At 45.9% G+C, this 19353-nt stretch overlaps 1 protein-coding gene across 2 annotated transcripts in view; it reads left to right on the top strand.

Annotated features, from left to right (window-relative positions):
* MARCHF3 (membrane associated ring-CH-type finger 3) overlaps positions 1-19353 on the top strand; it is a 149863-nt gene that overhangs the window by 108717 nt on the left and 21793 nt on the right. For both annotated transcript variants that reach the window (XM_047084069.1, XM_047084074.1), the window contains 2 exons: positions 4171-4414; positions 7949-8153. In XM_047084069.1, coding sequence (XP_046940025.1) covers positions 4227-4414; positions 7949-8153 — 393 coding nt within the window. In that variant the 5' untranslated portion in view covers positions 4171-4226. The remainder of the gene's footprint in view (positions 1-4170; positions 4415-7948; positions 8154-19353) is intronic.

The following is a 19353-nucleotide window of genomic DNA, read 5'->3' as shown; positions in this document are numbered from 1 at the left end:
GACACACCACCCCCCACGGGCACTGTGGTTTTGTCCTGAACAATCCCAGACAGCAGAATTCTTGGCTGAACCAGGAAGACATGTTCCCACAAGAGCAGCAGTGTTGATAAGAAAGCGGTCTGCAGAAAGACCAGTGGAAGCCCAGTTAGGCTGCAAACCGACAGCTCAGCTCTTTCCAGCATCCACAGCAACAGCCTGCTGTTTTCCCAGGTGGCCCTAAAGGAGACAGGGAAATGCAGTGGGCCATTTGTCACTGCCCCCAGTGCAACATATGTATGCCAACTGGTGCATGCAGCCTACACAGGCCCACTCCTGCCCCAGGCCTGGTCTAGGCCTCTGTGCTTCCTTTTGACTGAGACTGGGGACAGTCTCCTCCTCCTCCACCTGGGGAGATGACTAGATCCACTCTTGTGGGGTCAGAACCAACTTAGCCCTTCCCACCATGATCTCAGGTGCCCATGCTCTGCATAATCCCTTCTATCCAATTTTCAATTCAAGATATGATCTTGTAGGGGCACCTACAAGGGTGGTTCAGTGGATTAAGTGTCTGACTCTTGATTTTGGCTCAGGTCATGGTCTCATGGTCGTGGGATCAAGCCCCACCTCAGGCTCCATGCTGAGCATGCCTGGAGCCTGCTTTAGATTCTCTCTCTCTGTCTCTCTCTCTGTCTCTCTCTGTCTCTCTCTCTCCCTGTCTTTCTGCCCCTCCCCTGCTTATGCTGTCTCCCTCAAAATAAATAAATAAATATTAAAAAAAAAAAAAAAAGATGATCTCTTCAAAGTGTGCGAACTCATCATGGGCATGCCAGGCTTGGAACCTCAAGATTATTCTGATGCATGGTGGTCTGTGAATATGGTGGTGTATTCAGTGAGTGCTGGACTGGAGCATCGTATCCATGAGGTCCCAAGTTGGGTTCAGGGCTTGCTTGCAGGAGAAGGCAACGTAGAGGAGCCTTCCTCCCCTTTATGCTCAACTCCGTGCCCAGCACCCACTGTGAATGAAATGAACTGATCAGACCGCTGATGATCCCTTTTGCCTTTGAGAAGGGAAATTAAATGATGAAGTATATCACCCAGAAGTGAAATTACAGATATAAAATAAGTTTAAAGGGAACTCTACTTCGTGAATTGTTGTAAGGGCATTTTATTGCAGATTTAGGTCATATATTTAGAATTGCTTCCTTTGATGAGAACTTAATCTGGGTTATAAGTGAACGAACTTGGGGACATTGTGTGCCTGAGTGATGTCCCGTCACTAGAGTTAGCTTAATTACTGATTGCCTGGGTCTCATCTTCTCCCTCTGTGCATCTCTCCTCCGCCTCCTTCCCATGCCATCGAGCATAGGGAGGGAGCGTTTGGTCCTAGGAGTTGAAGTTACGCAGAACCTGAAAATAGACTCACAGAATGCATCCAGACATAATGATTCCATGCGGCAAGAAGGTCACTGTGTCTGCTTTTCCTGCCAACACACCCCTGGCTCTTTATCTATGGCTGCCTTGTGAGGCAAGAGAGCTGTGCCAGGAAGTTACACTTGGTGTCTAGGAGGCATTATTAGAATTTAAGATCACGTCAATGGGGTTTTATAAGAGCAGGGATAGGGAAGGGGGAGTAGACAGAGTTTTAGAAGTCGGTCTTTGAACATCCTTTTGTTCTGTGGCCTGAGAGCTACTATAACTCAATTACTAAAAAAAAAAAAAAAAAAATCTGGCCTCAGTTACAAATCAACTCCGCCCTGTCAACCCTGCCAAAAATTAAAAAGACATCCACCCAGAAAGTTTACTGTGGTTATCCAAGTGGTGGGATCATCTGTGAGTCGTGTTGTTTTCTTTGTACTTTTCTGTACTTTCTATAGCATACATTTCTGACTTTTACAGTATTAAAAACAAACAAACAAAGGCAACAAATCCTATTTAAAAAGCAAAACCAGGGGTACCTGGGTGGCTCAGTTGGTAAAGTGTCCGACTCTTGGTTTCAGCGTAGGTCATGATCTCATGGTTCGTGGGTTTGGGCCGCGCTTCAGGCTCTGGGCTGACAGCGCGGAGTCTGCTCGGGATTCTGTTTCCCTCTCTCTCTGCCCCTCCCCTATGCATGCTCAAAGTCCCTCTCTCTCTTTCTCAAAATACATGAATAAACTTTTAAAAAATAATAAAAAAATAAAAAGCAAAACCACACTGGCTAATTATCCGGGTGTGTCCTTGACTGCCCAGTGCCCGGTGGTTGGAAAGCCCACCAGGGAGGTGACGACAACATGTGGGGACAGCCCTGCCTTGCCCCTACATCGGGACTCTGACCTGGGCTGGTTGTCCACTACCCCGTCCTCACTTCCGGCTTCCAGAGGTCTCCCAGGACAGGCCAGATCACAAACACTAAGAGCAATGGTGATGGCCAAGGACAGGAACAGGAACATGCTGGAGCAAGGCCAGCCAGACACAGCACAAGGAGGGGATTCCGTTCCTGTCCAGTTGCCCCTGATGGCCAGGCTCCTTGACATGTGCTTTTCGGGAGTGATCGTGTCAGTTCAAGTTCACCTGCAAGCACTATGTTCTCATCCTAATAACATCCAGTAGATGCAGATTGTTCTGGAAGTTGGGATGATCCTGTTTCCCAGACCCATAGGAGTCAAGTACTGTATAATAACCAGGAGAAACAGCTAGGAGAAAGCAACCCATTGAGGAATTCCAAAAATCTTTCGGGGGCTGTGAGGTGGATTTATTTTGATTTGAGGCCTTTACCATCCAGTCTGGTTGTTGATGTGAACTCCATCCGTCAACCAATCCTGCCTCTGTCTATAGAGTCTGGGCTGTCATGGGCTCCGGAGCTTGAGATGAGCAGGCTGGGCAGAAATAGCCATATTCCTAGAGGTGAGATTCAACGACTGCAAGTTTCTGTAAAGATGTCTGTTTCTCATGTATCACATGCAGACCTGTTACTGGATATGGTGGGGTTGCTCACACCGGTGCATCTGGGTGCTTTTAATTTGAGGTCTGGTTCAAACCCCCACCACACTGATCAGGGACAGAATTCCTTGCAGGCCCTGTGACAGACTGTGTGTCAGGGAGGCAAGGCCTTTACTAAGAATGGATTTTAAGAGCCTGTAGAGAGCTCATTCGTCATCATTTCTTGCGTTCCTCTATGATGATGCAGTGTCCCTGGATTTTAGGTATTCCACTAACAAAAACTCAATTGTAATGTCTTGATTGTGATGTCCATTAGGAAAAAATATAACGACCTCATCCAACTAATCATTTCTCATGAATAACTATTTAAGACAAGGCTAAAATAAGGGGCGCCTGGGTGGCGCAGTCGGTTAAGCGTCCGACTTCAGCCAGGTCACGATCTCACGGTCCGGGAGTTCGAGCCCCGCATCAGGCTCTGGGCTGATGGCTCAGAGCCTGGAGCTTGTTTCCGATTCTGTGTTTCCCTCTCTCTCTGCCCCTCCCCCATTCATGCTCTGTCTCTCTCTGTCCCAAAAATAAATAAACGTTGAAAAAAAAAAATTAAAAAAAAAAAAAAAGACAAGGCTAAAATAGGTTAAGTTTTTAAAGGAAGTTACTTGTCAAGATATATTAAGTAGATAATTGTATTATGGGACACAGATATGGCAATGGTCAGAAATGTGGTACATTAATTGAACGATTCACTTTGGCAAATATTGTCCTAGAAGGTGCTACTTGACCAAAGTCTTTTTTTTTTCTTTCCCTTACTCTCTTTTTTTAATCTTAGCATCTCAGAATGAAGCCGAATGGAAAATAAATTGCTTACAAGAAAAAAAGAGTTGCGAGCGGTTTTAATAAAGATTCTAGTAACTTTGAGAGAGTGTCAACAAAGACTTATTGCTTCTCTGGCACAGAGCAGGAGAACCGCTTATCTCCTCTTCAGATCTGGCCCCAGAGCCATCACGCCCTCTCCCCTCCAAGAGCAGGGATCCTAAATGTTCACGTACACTGCTATTTACGTATGCCCGCCATCTTGTTCACAACCACATCCACTGTTTCTCGTGGGTTCTGTGTGTGTGCACACACGTGTTACATGGTAACAAGATAATGCACCACGTCTAGGCTCCCCGTGTTATTCCTATTAAATGACGACACGGCGATGTTGGTGGCCCGTAGTTCTCCATTTTCTATTAACCACCCTGCCCAAGTAAACTGTTTTCTGATCTCTCCTAGATGGAAATCTTGCATGAACGTGGAAGCCATTAGCAGAGTAATTGCTGTCTGTTACCATGACAACCAGCCGCTGCAGTCACCTGCCGGAAGTGCTGCCAGACTGCACCAGCTCGGCTGCGCCCGTGGTGAAGACCGTGGACGACTGTGGCAGCCTTGTGAATGGGCAGCCGCAGTATGTCATGCAAGTTTCGGCCAAGGACGGGCAGCTGCTCTCAACAGTAGTGCGGACTCTTGCCACCCAGAGGTAGTACCGCTATTAAATAAATGAATCTGTAACTGAGCCGGAGCACTCTTTGTCAGATGCAGGAGGCTAAAAGGAATGTAAACAGTGCTCAGGGCTTTGTGTCAGGTGAGAGGAGGTGCTGAGGGGAGAAAAAACTATACAAGTTCTCTGATCAGTGTTTCTATAGCAATGGGGAGTAACGCTAAAATCCACACTCCTGAGTTCTCCACTTAAAACACTTGCAGAGAGCCAGGCAGGGAAGGATCCCACAGGACACAGGATGGCTTTCTTTACCTGTGTTATTTGGACAATGCTATGGTAAATTACACTCTCTGTCACCATGTGCTAACAAAGGTAGCTCTTTGTTAGAAAGGAGGGAAGGAGGCACCTGAATTCTGGTGACAAAGCCAAAGTGATTAGACTTGTGGGCAAAACTTCTGAAGTGACCTTCCTAGTGCTTGTGCTAATCAGCATCGCCTGGTGGGAGCACTATTCCTGGGTGAGTCGCTTCTGTGGTATGTCCCCACTCGGGAGTGGGGGCACTTCTGTTGCCCCCTCCTTTGCGCCCCATGGGCCCTTCACCCCTGATCCTTCACAACATACCCTGCCTGCCCCCACAGCTTGTCTCCCTTGGATGATGAAACAAAACAAGGCCGTGGGTTCTGAGCAGCCCCGAGATGGCTTATCCAGGCCGGCACTTGGTCCCTGGAGCTCTCCCCTTGTCTGGTGGCAGACTGAGAGCCATGGGCTGTCCGGCCAATACGTGCTCCTTGGCTTCTCCAGCTTTCTTGCAGAACAGTTACGTGCAACTTTGATCTAATAATGTAAAATGCCTGTCAACACTGGACCTGCCCTAAGATGCCGGCACCACCACTCCTGATTCTGGAAGGTTGGGCCAGTAACTCACATGTTGACTGCTTATCTTTGTCTGAGGAACGCAACCAAGCCCTACAGTAGAGATACAGGCCCACATGCAACTGCAGCAGGACTGTGGGTAGCACCACAGCGTTTTCCGTTACCCCAGCCTGGACACAGAAGCCACCAGACACAGACTTACACACTCATGCATCTTGTAAACATTCCCCACACACCGCCTTCTGCCAATCTGTGCAGCTAGCAAAGGGATAAAGTAGAAGAAAGTCAATATATATGTTCCCACCTCTTGGAAAGCTTCTAACAATTGGTTTAGGACTCAGAATATGATGAGGCAATGAGCACCATTGCTCACCTGCTAACTGAGACAGATGACCGGGTGTACCCTGAAGCCTTCAGACACCTTGTTTAATCAGAAGAACAGGCTTGACTTAGACCTATGAGCCAGTTGTGTGAGTGTGTGTGTGTGTGTGTGTGTGTGTGTGTCTGTCTGTCTGTGTCTGTCTGTCTGTGTGCGTGCGCGCAGGCGCACAGATCAGGCATTTTCACGTGTTCTACCAGGTGCTCAGGTAAACCAGACGATTTTCGACTTTCACGTGCATTTGGCTCAGTGGGAATGAAGGAGGCCAGGAATAGTCAGAGACAAAGTCAACTCTACTCCTTAAACTTCCTTCTCTCAGCCCTGAGCATGAGTGGATCCCACTTCTGGGCAAGTGGAAAGATTTTTTTTCCTCTTTTAAGCCTTCACTGGTTCCCAGGATCATCCCAGAAAGGTCTTTGGGAAACAGCAGTTACTTCCATGGCCATTTCCATTTGGACCAAAGATGGTGTCAAAGAGAGGGATGGGTCTAGGTTGGGCGAGGACCGGTGCAGAGGCTGTTCTTCAGGTTGGCACATACAGTGATAACATAGTTTAAAACCTAATGCCCAGTAAAGAAAAATATGAGAAGCAACATAAGAATATGTCCATCAGAAAGGAATGGTCCTCTCACAAAGACACAGTGTGCACTGGGAGGTGAGGCCATGTCAGTTTGAGCCCTCCATTGGCTACTAACTTCCCTGATGAGGGCCGTGTCATTGGACTTTTCCTGACCTGAGTTTTTCTGTGAGCAGAAATAGTTACCACTAACTACGCATGTACTACAGGCTGGTCCCTATTCTAAGCTTCTGATTTGGACTGTCACTTCTCCTCACAGTCACACAAGAGGAAGACACCATTCATGCAGCTGCTCTGGAAAACAGTGTGGAGGTTCCTCAAAAAATTAAAAATAGATCTACCCTATGACCCAGCAATAGCACTGCTAGGAATTTACCCAAGGGATACAGGAGTGCTGATGCATAGGGGCACTTGTACCCCAATGTTGATAGCAGCACTCTCAACAATAGCCAAATTATGGAAAGAGCCTAAATGTCCATCAACTGATGAATGGATAAAGAAATTATATTTTATATACACAATGGAATACTACTTGGCAATGAGAAAGAATGAACTATGGCGTTTTGTAGCAACGTGGATGGAACTGGAGAGTGTGATGCTAAGTGAAATAAGCCATACAGAGAAAGACAGATACCATATGTTTTCACTCCTATGTGGATCCCGAGAACCTTAACAGAAGACCATGGGGGAGGGGAAGGAAAAAAAGTAGTTAGAGAGGGAGGGAGCCAAACCATAAGAGACTCTTAAAAACTGAGAACAATCTGAAGGTTGATGGGGGGTGAGAGGGAAGGGAGGGTGGGTGATGGGTATTGAGGAGGGCACCTGTTGGGATGAGCACTGGGTATGGAAACCAACTTGACAATAAATTTCATATTAAAAAAAAAAAAAGAGGAAGGCACCATTCTTTGTGCCTGTCTTAGAGATGAGGAAACTAACATACAGAGACATGACATTAATCGCACCAAATTAGCCAGTGTGGGTAGGCACCAGAGCTGGGGTTCAGGCCCAGGCACCACTCCAGAACCTGCCTCAGGAACCACCACACCGTGTGCCTTCAAGAAATGCGCAGGGCTGGTTTTTCTAAATTCATGGCAGAGCTCTAGACTCAGGCCACCTCTGTGAGACACACCCATTACTTGCGTTGAGCTTAGTATCCTTAGCATCCTAGGAAAGCTCAAAGGATCACCTGCCGCTCAGCTCACGGCTCTGGCTCAGACCCCAGTTCTGTGCAACAGCTTGAGAGCTGGCTGCCGGTTAACTTCCCACCCCTCATTCTCCCACCCTTATGGAAGGAGAAAGGAAAAGAACCCGTGAGTTTTTCTAAGTGTCCTGGCTTGATTCAAAAGACGAAGTTTGCCTGGAAACTACAGTTGGTGTCTTTTCAAAACAATTTCTGTTTTCAAAACAATTTCTGTTTTTAAGGGTGAGGAGTAGTTTTTATTTTTCGATCGGGAGTCTGCCTGAACAACATCCACGTCCAAGACAAAAATAACACACTGCTCGCTTTCACCCACTTTTGGCCCCGGGCCATCCCCTGCTTCTTTATATTGGCGAAGGGAGATGCCCAAGGATCCCCACCAACCCCCCCCCCCCCGTACACAGAGCGTACATCTAGGGTTTGAAAGCAAGTGTCTGTTGGAGCAGCTGCCACTGGGGAGGGTCTGAGGGACGCAGAGCCAGAGGACCATCCTCTTGGTGATGGTCTCCAGCCTGGTGACCAGCAGGCCCCCCTCCTTCTCTTGCAGCCCCTTCAATGACCGGCCGATGTGCAGAATCTGCCACGAGGGCAGCAGCCAAGAGGACTTGCTCTCTCCCTGCGAATGCACAGGGACCTTGGGGACAATTCATCGGAGCTGCCTGGAGCACTGGCTGTCATCCTCAAACACCAGCTACTGTGAACTCTGCCACTTCAAGTTTGCAGTCGAGCGCAAACCCAGGCCGTTAGTGGAGGTCAGTAATTGGGGCACGTCCTGAAAACTTAGCTCTAATGAGCAAATGATGTCTGCTTTGATGCCCAGATCACAAACCCCACGCAGCTCAATGAAGCACAGCGGGAGCAATGTGTAAGTGTGTGTGTGCGTGTGCATGTGTGTGCGTGACACAGACAGAAACGGCTCACGAGCTCACTCTGGAGCCGACAGTAGAAAAGTGATCTCCATGAAGTGGAGACAGGAGATGGGAAAGCAGTGTGAGGAGAAAGGGGAAGTTTATAAAGTTGCTGTCCATTTTCCCGTTCCTGAGAAGTGAGACAATACTTTCGCTTTGCATACCCTCTGCCCCAGTTGAAGCAACAGATACGTGGGCATTTGGCTTGCATACTCTGCGAGGTCTCTATGAAAAAATATAGCTGCATAGTATAATGGATACAGACCCAGACTTCCTAGATTTGAGTAGTGCCATGACCTTAGGTAAGTAACTTTACCTCTTGAAATTACTATGAGGATTACATGAATTAAGATTTCTAAAGCACTTATAAGAATACCAAGTACATATCCAAGTGTTTGAATAAAAAAAAAAAATCTCTCTTAGGAAATTATACACAAGCTTTTTTCAGTTAATAACCTAATATTGGAATCTCTTTTCTTAAAAGGAAGACATTTCAACCCAGCTATTAAAATGGCAGGACACTCTTTCATATTTTAGGAGCCACACATTTCTACGTTAGACCAAGGGTCTGGTCTATGCATTAGCTAGGGGAAGTGGAAAATATCACTAGACTATTTTGCCCTCTCTCCTACCCTCAATGTCTATTAGACAGTTAAAAATTGGATGTTAGCAATAATAACTATTCTAATATATTATGAGCTGGAGCTAATTGAGAGAGACCAAGATCAAGATTATGTGCCTATAATCCAGACCCGCTGATAACCCACTATTTCAGCAGCTGACCCAGCGAAACTTGGGCATTAAGCTAGAGCTAGAAATCAAGACGCCCTTCTCAGAGACTATTTAAAACAGTATGTTAGCGCCTCAGCACTTAAGGCTCTGGAGAACTCTGTATGTACATGCTCTTGGGTTTGACCTTGAGAATTTAATCAGGACCTGTAACTGGGGCCTGTTTTAGCAATGACTTACTTGCCAAATGGCGTAAAATTTATTGGACTTGCCTCAATTCACCCTATGCTTTAAGACTCTGGATCAAGTGACCTCTTAATTTAGCAGCCTTGCTGTTTGACATCCACTCTCAGAAATTCATATTTGTAGAGTGCCTGTCAGGGATCTGGCCCCATGCCACGTTCACTGGGATTTACATTCCAGAACTTCTCTGCAGAAGGTGCATGGGGAGGTACATAATTAAATAATAAACAAGGGAGGTGGAAGATTTCTCAAGCCCGAAGGCAAAAGTTAAAAAAGAAGCCTACTTGTCCTTTCCAGAAACTTTCTGGAACCTCCCCAAGTTGGTATTGCGGCTTCTCCAGGGAAGCTAACTTCCCAGAGTTAAAAACCAAAAACAAAAAAAACCCAAACAAAAAAAACAACTCTGCTTTAAAAGGGCTGTGCATCCAGTGGTCTTAACTGGTCTCTCCCCGGTAAAGAAGACTCTTACTTTCACTTGGTAAAAACCCCAGTGTGTGTATGTGTGTGTGTGTGTGTGTGTGTGTGTGCACACGTGTGCATTTCACATGCACACATCTTGGTTTTTCTCAGCTAAATTGCCTGCATCGAATCACCCAGTGAACCCCTTCCATCTCAGAGACAGAAACATGTACCTATACACAAAGGTTCTTCAAAGTGGCCTATGCTTGACCACAGACTCTGGGATCTTAAGCAACTGTCATTAAACAAGGAAACAGGGCAAATGACCTTGAGAATGTGTGAGGTGCTCTGTAAGATTTAGGGCCATGCCTACAAAAACTTCACCCAAACGGTCACCAGTGGTGAAATTTTCATTGCACAAATGGAATGTGACATTTTTCAGAGTTAATGATGATTGAACAAGTTGAAAGTGAAAGGCAAACCTTCTCAAGCCGGGGGAGGCTGGCCGTTTGATCATCCCATGGCGAAATGAACTTGCTGTTTGACCACAAGCAATAAAAAGAAGTTGTCTTTGGTTTCTCAGCTGGAGGACAAATGAGAACCAGGTGCAGGCATAGTTTTAAACAAATGACATTACTAATTGACTTTTCCTCTCTTACCAAAGGGCAGGCTTATCCACACTGAGCTTTGCTTAATATTTTTATCTCGAGATAACCATGAATTTTTTTTCTGGAAAATCAGCAAAACCTGCCTATTGGGGTTAAGCATTCGGAGTAGCTTTACTTTATTTCGTTTGCACTCTTCCAATTGCGTTAATCATTACGTACCAGTTGGATCTGCCTTCTCATTAAGGCACGAAAATTCTATAACAGTGAATTTCAAAATCAACATAATAATAACAGCTTCTTGTTTGCTAGAGGAAGTGGTTGAAAAAGTCATTTATAAATGTTATTTGTCAGCACCCAGGGGTTAGCAGTGGTCAGAATCACTGTCACACCTCAGACTCTCACACTCTTCCATAAACTCCCCCAGTCCTTCCTTCAAAGTAAACCTCATCCTCCATATCTCCACTGTTGAGAAGACACTGCCCCATCCGTTCCTTTTCTGCACTCTCCGCACCCAGCAGCTGGATGTTCATTTGTAACCGATCAGAAACCCAGGGTTTCTGTCTACGAGTTTCTACCCATCATGGCCAAAATCAATGGACTGGTTCTCATTAGCACCTCCAAAGTGGGTATCACCTCCCCATTTAGCCACTGTCCATCTGTGTGGCATGCCTCAGTTTCTCAGAGCTGCAGGACAATGAACTGGGGGCTCTCCATTATATCCTTGGTCTCTATGAATACATTCAAAAGCTATATCCCACACTTAAAAATGAGAGCATTTCATGGTACTTGAATTATAACTCAATAAGGTGACTCTGTGTGTGCCCATCTACTAACCTTCCTACCTCCACTGCCAGACCAAATCATTTAGTCTCCTCTGGTAAAATCACTGCCAATTTTATATCCTAATTTTTTTTTTTTTCCTGCTAAGTAAGCCAGTATAACAAGAGAACTACACTGTGATCATCTGGTTTATTTGGATATGGGTGAATTTCCTCCAGTCCAGCTTATGTAAATCTCTTCAGGTCTGTGTCAATCAGCCAAAGCTTGAAAGGGAAGCGTTCAAACTGCACGTAGCAAAAAGGAAGAGCAGATAAGACACATTTCACACTTCCACAGCTAGTACTTCTGTCTTATAAAGGCTACGTATTTTTCATTGATGATGGAAATTTTACCCAGTGGCAATTTGTCAGATAAAGTATCCCCAAGAATAATGACCTGGTAGAACGCAGTAAATAGACATCCACTAACCATAAAAGGATTCACTGAATGACCAGCCTGGGTGGTTTTATGGGCTCCTTCCTGCTCATTTTTAGTTTTCCTCATTTCTCTCTGTAAATTGAACTCTGATGCCATTCTTTTATAACAAAGGGAAGAATACAGAAACCCAATAAAAGTACCATGATGCTTTCCCAAAAACGTGTGCCTTGACTCCCGACTACCACTGTGATTGTGTATGTGATTGAGCAGTTTGCCAAGGAAACCCATCTTATTACATGCAAACAGCATGCTTGCAACATGAGTTTCCACTGATGGGAGTATCTGGCACTGGGCTTTCCTGAGACATGTATCCGTAACACCCACGCTTTCCCAGGGGACTTATGAAGTAATAGATCAGCTCAGCAACGTCCTGATTAAAATGAAATAGCCAGGAAATGGTGCAAATCTGGGGGGTGCGGCGGGGGGGGGAGGGAGGCTTTCTGCGCTCTGATCTTCCTCTGATCAAGGAGACACGGTGATTTTTCACAGAGGGAGTGATTAGGTTTCCATACTTCTAGTTCCTTTACACAGACCCAGCTGATTGATAAGAACTGTATGAACAATTTAAAAGCTGTTCCCTGTGACTCAGAGGGTTAGCTACAATGAGACCGATAATGTTTTCACACAGATCAGTTACTCAGAACAGTGGGATGTAAAGCTAGGGAGAGGAGGATCAAGGGGTTTTTTTTTCTCCCAAACTTTTTATTTACCATATATATATATATATATATATATATATATATATATATACACACACACACACACACACACATATATTTAAGTCATTTGAGGAAAATGCTTCTAAAGAGTGCCCTGGATTCAGTATAATCTCCAGCTACACAGCAGGAAGCAGAGTTGGACTGCTGGGGAGAAACCACTTTGTACCTTGGCATTTGCTATTTACTAGATTTAAGACTTCCCTCAAACCCTCTGAATATGTATGTGTCAGACTTAGGCAGTGACATTGCTTGGCGATTTTCGATACATCTATGTATTGAATGGATGAGCTTTTGGTTTCTGAGTGTTCATATTCATTAGCAAACGTTTTTAGCATCGGGGTAATTAGGGAATGACACCATAGGAGATATAAAGGGATTAAAGGCGCTTCCCAGGCACGCGTACGACCTAATCCATCCCTTGAAGACAGGCAGGCATGCTCCCCTCTTCATGCCAATTCGTGAGCGCAGCCTGGTAAGGGAGGTGGCTGGACCATGATCGCTATACGTGATAGGCAGTCAGGAGGTGTCTGCTCATTAAATAAATGCAAGAACGGAGAACCTCCCCTCCCCCCACTTGCAAACTTTTTTCATACTTTCGGCCTATGGTTGTAAATCAAAGAAAGTGACACCAAGTCTTTACGGCTCAAGTTGGACACAGCAGGACAAGATCTTACACAAGACACGCTAGTGACACAGCTTTGAGCTACAGGGCACGTGAGAAGATTCTGACCAATCCTGGCTCCCGCTCAGTCGTTGGTCCTAAATCGAGTTTTGAGGAAGGACAGGCAATTGCAGCCCTGTGTGCATGGTGACCAGGTGGCCAGCGAGGGGAGAACATGCACTCCAGGACTCAGCAGGAGAGTGCTGGCCCAAGTTAGAAAGGGTCAGGAGTAGGGTGGATCAGGCCGAATGGGAAAAATTCAGGCCCGGTGAGCCTCTGCCAAGCTTTTAGGAATCCAACCACTGTACAAACACTGCACCATAGTCTTGGGGAGAAAAGCCCATGTTGACCCTTGGATAGAGGAAGACATAGATTTACCATGGTTGCATTAGGTCACAATCCCTCGGCGAGGAAGAAGTGAGCTGGTCTCATGCACTGCCCTCAGACTTCTCTCTCCTACTCTGTGTCCTGTTCTGGAGGGACAAAATGGATGACAAGGTCATATGCTGGCATCTGTAAAGTGGGAGGGAAGGACTTCGGTTGAAACCACAGAAGTTCCCACTTCTTTTTTTGTTTTTTTAAGCGTATTCATTTTGAGGGGCGCCTGGGTGGCTCAGTTGGTTAAGTGTCTGACTTCAGCTCAGGTCATGATCTCACGGTTCGTGAGTTCGAGCCCCGTCTCAGGCTTTGTGCTGACAGCTCAGAGCCTAGAGCCTGCTTCAGATTCTGTGTCTCCCTCTGTCTCTGCCCCTCCCTGGCTCACACCCTGTCTCTGTCTTCCAAAAATAAATAAATGTTAAAAAAAAATTAGAATGGAGACTGCTTTAAAAAAAAAAAAGTTTATTCATTTTGAGAGAGACAGCAAGAACGAGTAGGGGAGGGGCAGAAAGAGAGGGAGAGAGAGAACCCCAAGCAGGCTCCACACTGTCAGGTGCCTGGAGCTTGAACTCACCGACTGTGAGATCATGACCTGAGCCGAAACCAAGAGTCAGATGCTTAACTGACTGAGCCTCCCAGGTGCCCCAAGAAGTTCCCACTTCTCACACTCACTCCCAGGCTGATGCCACCACCTGAGCTCAGGACAGGTGAGCGTGGGTTCCCCCTGCTCTGGCCCCCGGCTTACTGGGCCCCTCCTAATGTGCAGCAACTCTCTCAACCGCTCCAGATGAGGCTAAGGCCTCACAAAGCAGAGGAAGGACCCATAGCGTGAAAGACAAGGAAGTATCCATTACCAGAAAGGGGACTGTGTTGAGGAACCTGTGTATATGTTGTGGACAACAGAGTGGAGGCCCTCCCACTGAGAAATCCATGCCAGTGACCTTGCCAAGCGGGGCTTAATGTCCCGTCTCTGTAACCCATGTTGGGCTGGCCACTCACGATGTGCAGGGAGACCTTGGACAAGTCATGGCTCATCTTTATGCCCTAGCTTCCACCCCAGTCAAGAAAAGCAGAGCTCACACACTGGCTTGCTCAGGTGTGCTGTCAATCAACACTTTTTTTTTTAAAGAATCTTTTTGGGGTTTCTTTATTTATATAAAGAGAGACAGAAACAGCATGATCGGGGGAGGGGCAGAGAGGGAGAAGAGAGAGAATCCCAAGTAGGCTCTACGCCAGGAGCACAGAGCCCAATGTGGGGACTGAACCCACAAAACCGCGAGACCATGACCCGAGCCAAAACCGAGTCTTGCTTAACCGCCTGAGCCACCCAGGCGCTCCTACACCTTTTTTATAAAGGAATTTGAATATCCCTAGATCTGATGAGTGATTGCAGTTCACCTGGGCCTTACCTCTTGCTCGTACCCACCCGGCCCTCTTCACCCCCTTGCATTATCTGCCTGCCATTTACCTTTGATTGCGAAACTGGGTGATTTCTCCCACCTTTAAGAGTTTCCTGTGTGCATTTTTTTCTACCAGCATCTTTCTTTCTGGGTAGTAGAGACCGACCCCAAGGATATCCCTTCTGTTGTGCCCACATTATAAGTGAGCTGAAGTGGCTGGTTCAGAATCACACGGCAAATGAACCACGGAGAGACGGTGTACCAGCCTGGGAGGGGTCAGGATAACAACAGTTCAGATACCTTACCCCTGCAGCCACCGTTAGCATTGGCCAGGCGCTTCCTTAACCAGTCTCTGGATGGGCCGCCAGCCTGCACACAGGCTTGGGACACCATCTCTGGTGCCAGCAGTTGAGATGACATCCCAGATGACCTCAGCCTGAAATCCTCCACCTTGTGGCTGTTCTGTCTTGAACTTTCCTCTTGGTGTCGGTGGCTAATTTGGCAGTTGCTTCTTTACTTAAAGCTTAGTTACAAAGAAGCTGTTTTAAGGTAGCTATTAAATTCACAGCTTGCTTCATTAGAAATCACTTCATTAAAAAAGCAAGCCAACCGAAGTGTTCACATGGCCGTGCCAGATGGAAGTGAGCTAAGTGCTTGGTGCCTGTGTTTTCAGCCCATCCACTGCTGGTACAGGATTAATTTGGAGGGAAAATCCAGCGCCATGCATAAAAAGAATTACATGACCAGATTCTATTATTTTAAATTGTACTGATCCTCGCAGTGAACTCGGTTTGAAATACAAATTAGCATCCATGTTCGCAAGAGGACCTCTGTCGGTCCAGCCCTGCTCCCTTGCACTGGCTCACTGAGGACCTCGAGAAGCCGAGACAGAAAGAGGCAAAACACCAAGAGTTGCTTCGCCCAACTTTTTAGTTTTAATTCTGTGTTTTTAAAAAAAAAATCCAAAGGAGGACAAAGAATAACGTGTCAAACAGGAGTGTCTCCACCACCTAGAATTAACAAACCTTAGCGTTTTGAGAGCAACACACCTTTCGAAGGAACAGCTTCTTTGCGGGGGGAGGGGGGGGTGCAGAGAGAAAATGTCTTCACCAATTCCCCCTTAGGTGTTCTCAAACACAGGAGAAAAGGGAGCCAGGTTTTCCTTAAACACATCTGGGCCAAGAATAAGAGGAAGTAAACAAAAGGAGACTGATAAGCCCGTGAGATTCTGGACCCTTTTAGCTAACTCCAAACGTGAGAACAACTAGCCAGCCAGCGTTGGCCACTGAGAGGTCCGCTTCTTTCAAAGGCACATGATTAGAAGTTATTCCGTGGGAGTTCAGAGTGGTGGTGGGTGGAGGTGAAAATGTCCCGGGGCAGCCGGCAGGAGAGCTGTGTAAAGGGGAGTCTGAGAGAGGAGCAACGCGATGTCACTGAATGACTAAAGCTGGTGGTAATCATCTCTCCCTAAGGTCCGCCAAAATAACAAGGCGCATTTAGCTCCCGGGCGGGAGTAAGAGGCACCAGCCTGAACGGAAAGGAGACATTGATTGCGTACCCCCTGGCCCAGGTTTCAGATGCAGAGTTAGACTATATGCACACAGCCCCCCTGCCGAGGGCTCCTGCCAGCCCCTGCTCTGGTCTCTTCAGTTTTAAGTGTCAATAACTCCAAAGAAAGAATACGCATTATTAAACAAATAATGGTGTGAAATATCGCAAGCGGTACATGATTATAGTTAAATGCTGCCTGATGGACAATTGTACTCAAATGAGCAAAGTGGAGAAGGGTCTTCTGTTAGGAAGTGGGAGATCAGTGGCTGTTCATTCAGAGTGATAGCCTGCTCTCTGCCTGTTGTCACCAAAAATTTGTTTTTTTCAGAATAGGCACAGATCTTGACGTGACACCCAAATACAGGGGCATTAATTGATTTCACTTTGAGTCCACCTGTTTCTGTCCCGATGGTGTTCACCTCCCAGAGTTTTCTTCTTATTAAATTATTTCCCCTTTTTTAAGGGAAAGGGAACTATGCTATGCCATACCGTTTCTATACCCTTCTTATTTCAAAGTCCGCATCCGTATAAAGATACGATCCCTGTAACAGATAGTAACCCATTTTGTAGGTAAAGAAACTGAGACTCTGAGATGTTAGGTCCCTCATAGGAGATCTTTTTTTTTTCCTTAATGTTTATTTATTTTTGAGAAAGAGAGACAGAGTGCAAGCAGGCAAGGGGCAGAGACAGAGGGAGACACAGCATCCGAAGCAGGCTCCAGGCTCTGAGCTGTCAGCACAGAGCCCGACGCAGGGCTCGAACGCACAAACCAGGAGATCATGACCTGAGCCGAAGTCAGACACTTAACCAATTGAGCCACTCAGGTACCCCTCCCTCTTCAGAGATCTTAAACACTCTCAGCCACAGGGCCAGTAAGTGGAGAAGGCAGAAGAATCTAGATCTCCACAGCCCCTCATCTGTGCTGTCTCCACCATGCCTGGATTCTTCTGTCTCAGCTGGAAAAGTACTCCCTCTCACTTGTTCGTTGACATGCATATGCACAAGCACACACAGAGCCAAGGGCTTCTTCCCAATTGCCAGGCTTTCTAAGAGACTAACTGTATGGATGATTAAAGCTGTGATCTCCTCTTGACACTGAATTTGTCTATTAAACCTAAAGCGGTTACAGGATGGGAAGGATGAACACAGGATTTTTAAGGCAGTCAACCTTCCCTGAACAATGGTGGGTGCGCGTCATTTTGCATTTGTGCAGATCCATAAAATGAACAATACTAAGAATAAAGCCTAATGTAAAGGACGACTCTGGGCCATAACAGTGTGTCCATGTAGGTTACTGACTGTAACAAATGCACCACTCAGGTGGGGATGTTGATAATGGGGGAGGCTGTGTATGTTGGGAGGGCAGGAGGCATACGGGAACTCAATTTTGCTATGAACCTAAAATTGCCCTAAAAAAATAAAGTCTATTAAAAACACACACACAGGGGCGCCTGGGTGGCTCGGTCAGTTAAGCCTCCGACTTTGGCTCAGGTCATGATCTAACAGTTCATGAGTTCAAGCGCTACGTTGGGCTCTGTGCTGTCAGCTCAGAGCCCGGAGCCTGCTTCAGATTCTGTGTCTCCCTCTCTCTCTGTACCCTTCCCCCACTTGCGCTCTCTCTCTCTCAAAAATAAATAAATATTTTTTAAAATATTTTAAAGCAAAACCAAGCAGAAGAACAGACTTGGGCTGGTTCTGAATGAGAGCCAGGATTGTGGAATAGCATTCCTTCTTTGTGCCTCTTTCTGCCCTAGTCTGATGTAGTCTAAGCTCTTAGGTACAGCAACCCATTAGGAGCTAGAAAAGTTTCTTCCTTTCCACGGACTTCACACCCCTTCTTTGTTTCTTCTCATCTGGTTACTCCTTTTCAACATTTGAGTCTTCGTTTTACTGAGTTATTATGTCACCAATTTCTTCTGAGATTTCTCCTAAGAGAGATGTCATTAGAAAGCCCGGTGAACACACTATTGTTCACCTTTTCCCTCCTTTTATGAACAGTTGTGAAGGTTAATCACTCCTAATGTGGTCGCCCACATTTGTGAGATAAATGTCTTTAAAGACTGTCATCTAGATCTGCAACTCATGAAGGAAAACACCGGCTTTTCTCTTGAATTATTTGTATAATTGCCTCAATTCTTTGCTTCCCTTCCCTGACAGGTGCTGCAGATTTGGGGAAAGATAAGAAAGACCCTGTCAGGTCCTGTAGCTTGGCTTCCCTCCTTTATTTTTCACTGTGTATTTCTCTGCCTCATCAACAGCCTGCCTGTATGCTTCAGATAGGACCCTGTGATATTGTCTGATAAAACTTTTCTTTGCAATCCATTATTACAGAGTTGGATAGATTTACACTGCAACGGATATGTGAGAGGAAAGTTAGGACTGTATATGCATAATGTGAGGGAGAGAGAAAACTCTACTGAAGCTTTTAGTTTACTGAAAAATGGGTTTAATTCTTAGATGTGCCATTTATGAAAATGTGTAAGATGTGTTTGTGAAGAGTGAGCTCAGATTAAAAGAAGGAAAGGAGGTGTGCCTGAGTGGCTCAGTTGGTTAAGAGTCTGACTCTTGGTTTCAGCTCAGGTTATGATGTCACAGTTGGTGCGTTCGAGCCCAGCATCAGGTTCTGTGCTGACAGCGTGGAGCCTGCTTGGGATTCTCTCTCTCTCTCTCTCTCTCTCTCTCTCTCTCTCTCTCTCCCTCTCTCTCTCTGCCCCTCCCCTGCTTGCTCTGTATCTCTCTCTCAAAGAAATAAACTTTAAAAAGAAGAAAAGGAAATATTTTCTACTCATCACTTGATCATTACTTCACTTCCAGCAACACTATTAGAAACGGGAAGCTGGAATAAATGGCAAGGTTCAAAATCTTTTGGGGCTTGGAGGAAAATATAGGGTAATATAGTATATATAATATGCTGGCAGGTGGTTGCAGCAGGAATGTTATAAAAGAGAATTTATAGGCATTTAAGAACTTCTATCTGGGAAGAATCAGTAAAAGCAGAAATTGCGAGACGAAGAGGAAATAACCACCATCCTAGAAAATCATGCCACCCTTCCTATTTTCCTACTTGCAAAGACTTCATCTTTGCATGAAAAGTAGGAG

Source organism: Lynx rufus, unplaced genomic scaffold (assembly GCF_022079265.1).
Source record: "Lynx rufus isolate CCGP_SWC_20201006 ecotype Redwood Valley unplaced genomic scaffold, mLynRuf1.p SCAF_1, whole genome shotgun sequence".
Classification (NCBI taxonomy): domain Eukaryota; kingdom Metazoa; phylum Chordata; class Mammalia; order Carnivora; family Felidae; genus Lynx; species Lynx rufus.
This window is presented reverse-complemented; position numbering and strand designations above follow the sequence as displayed.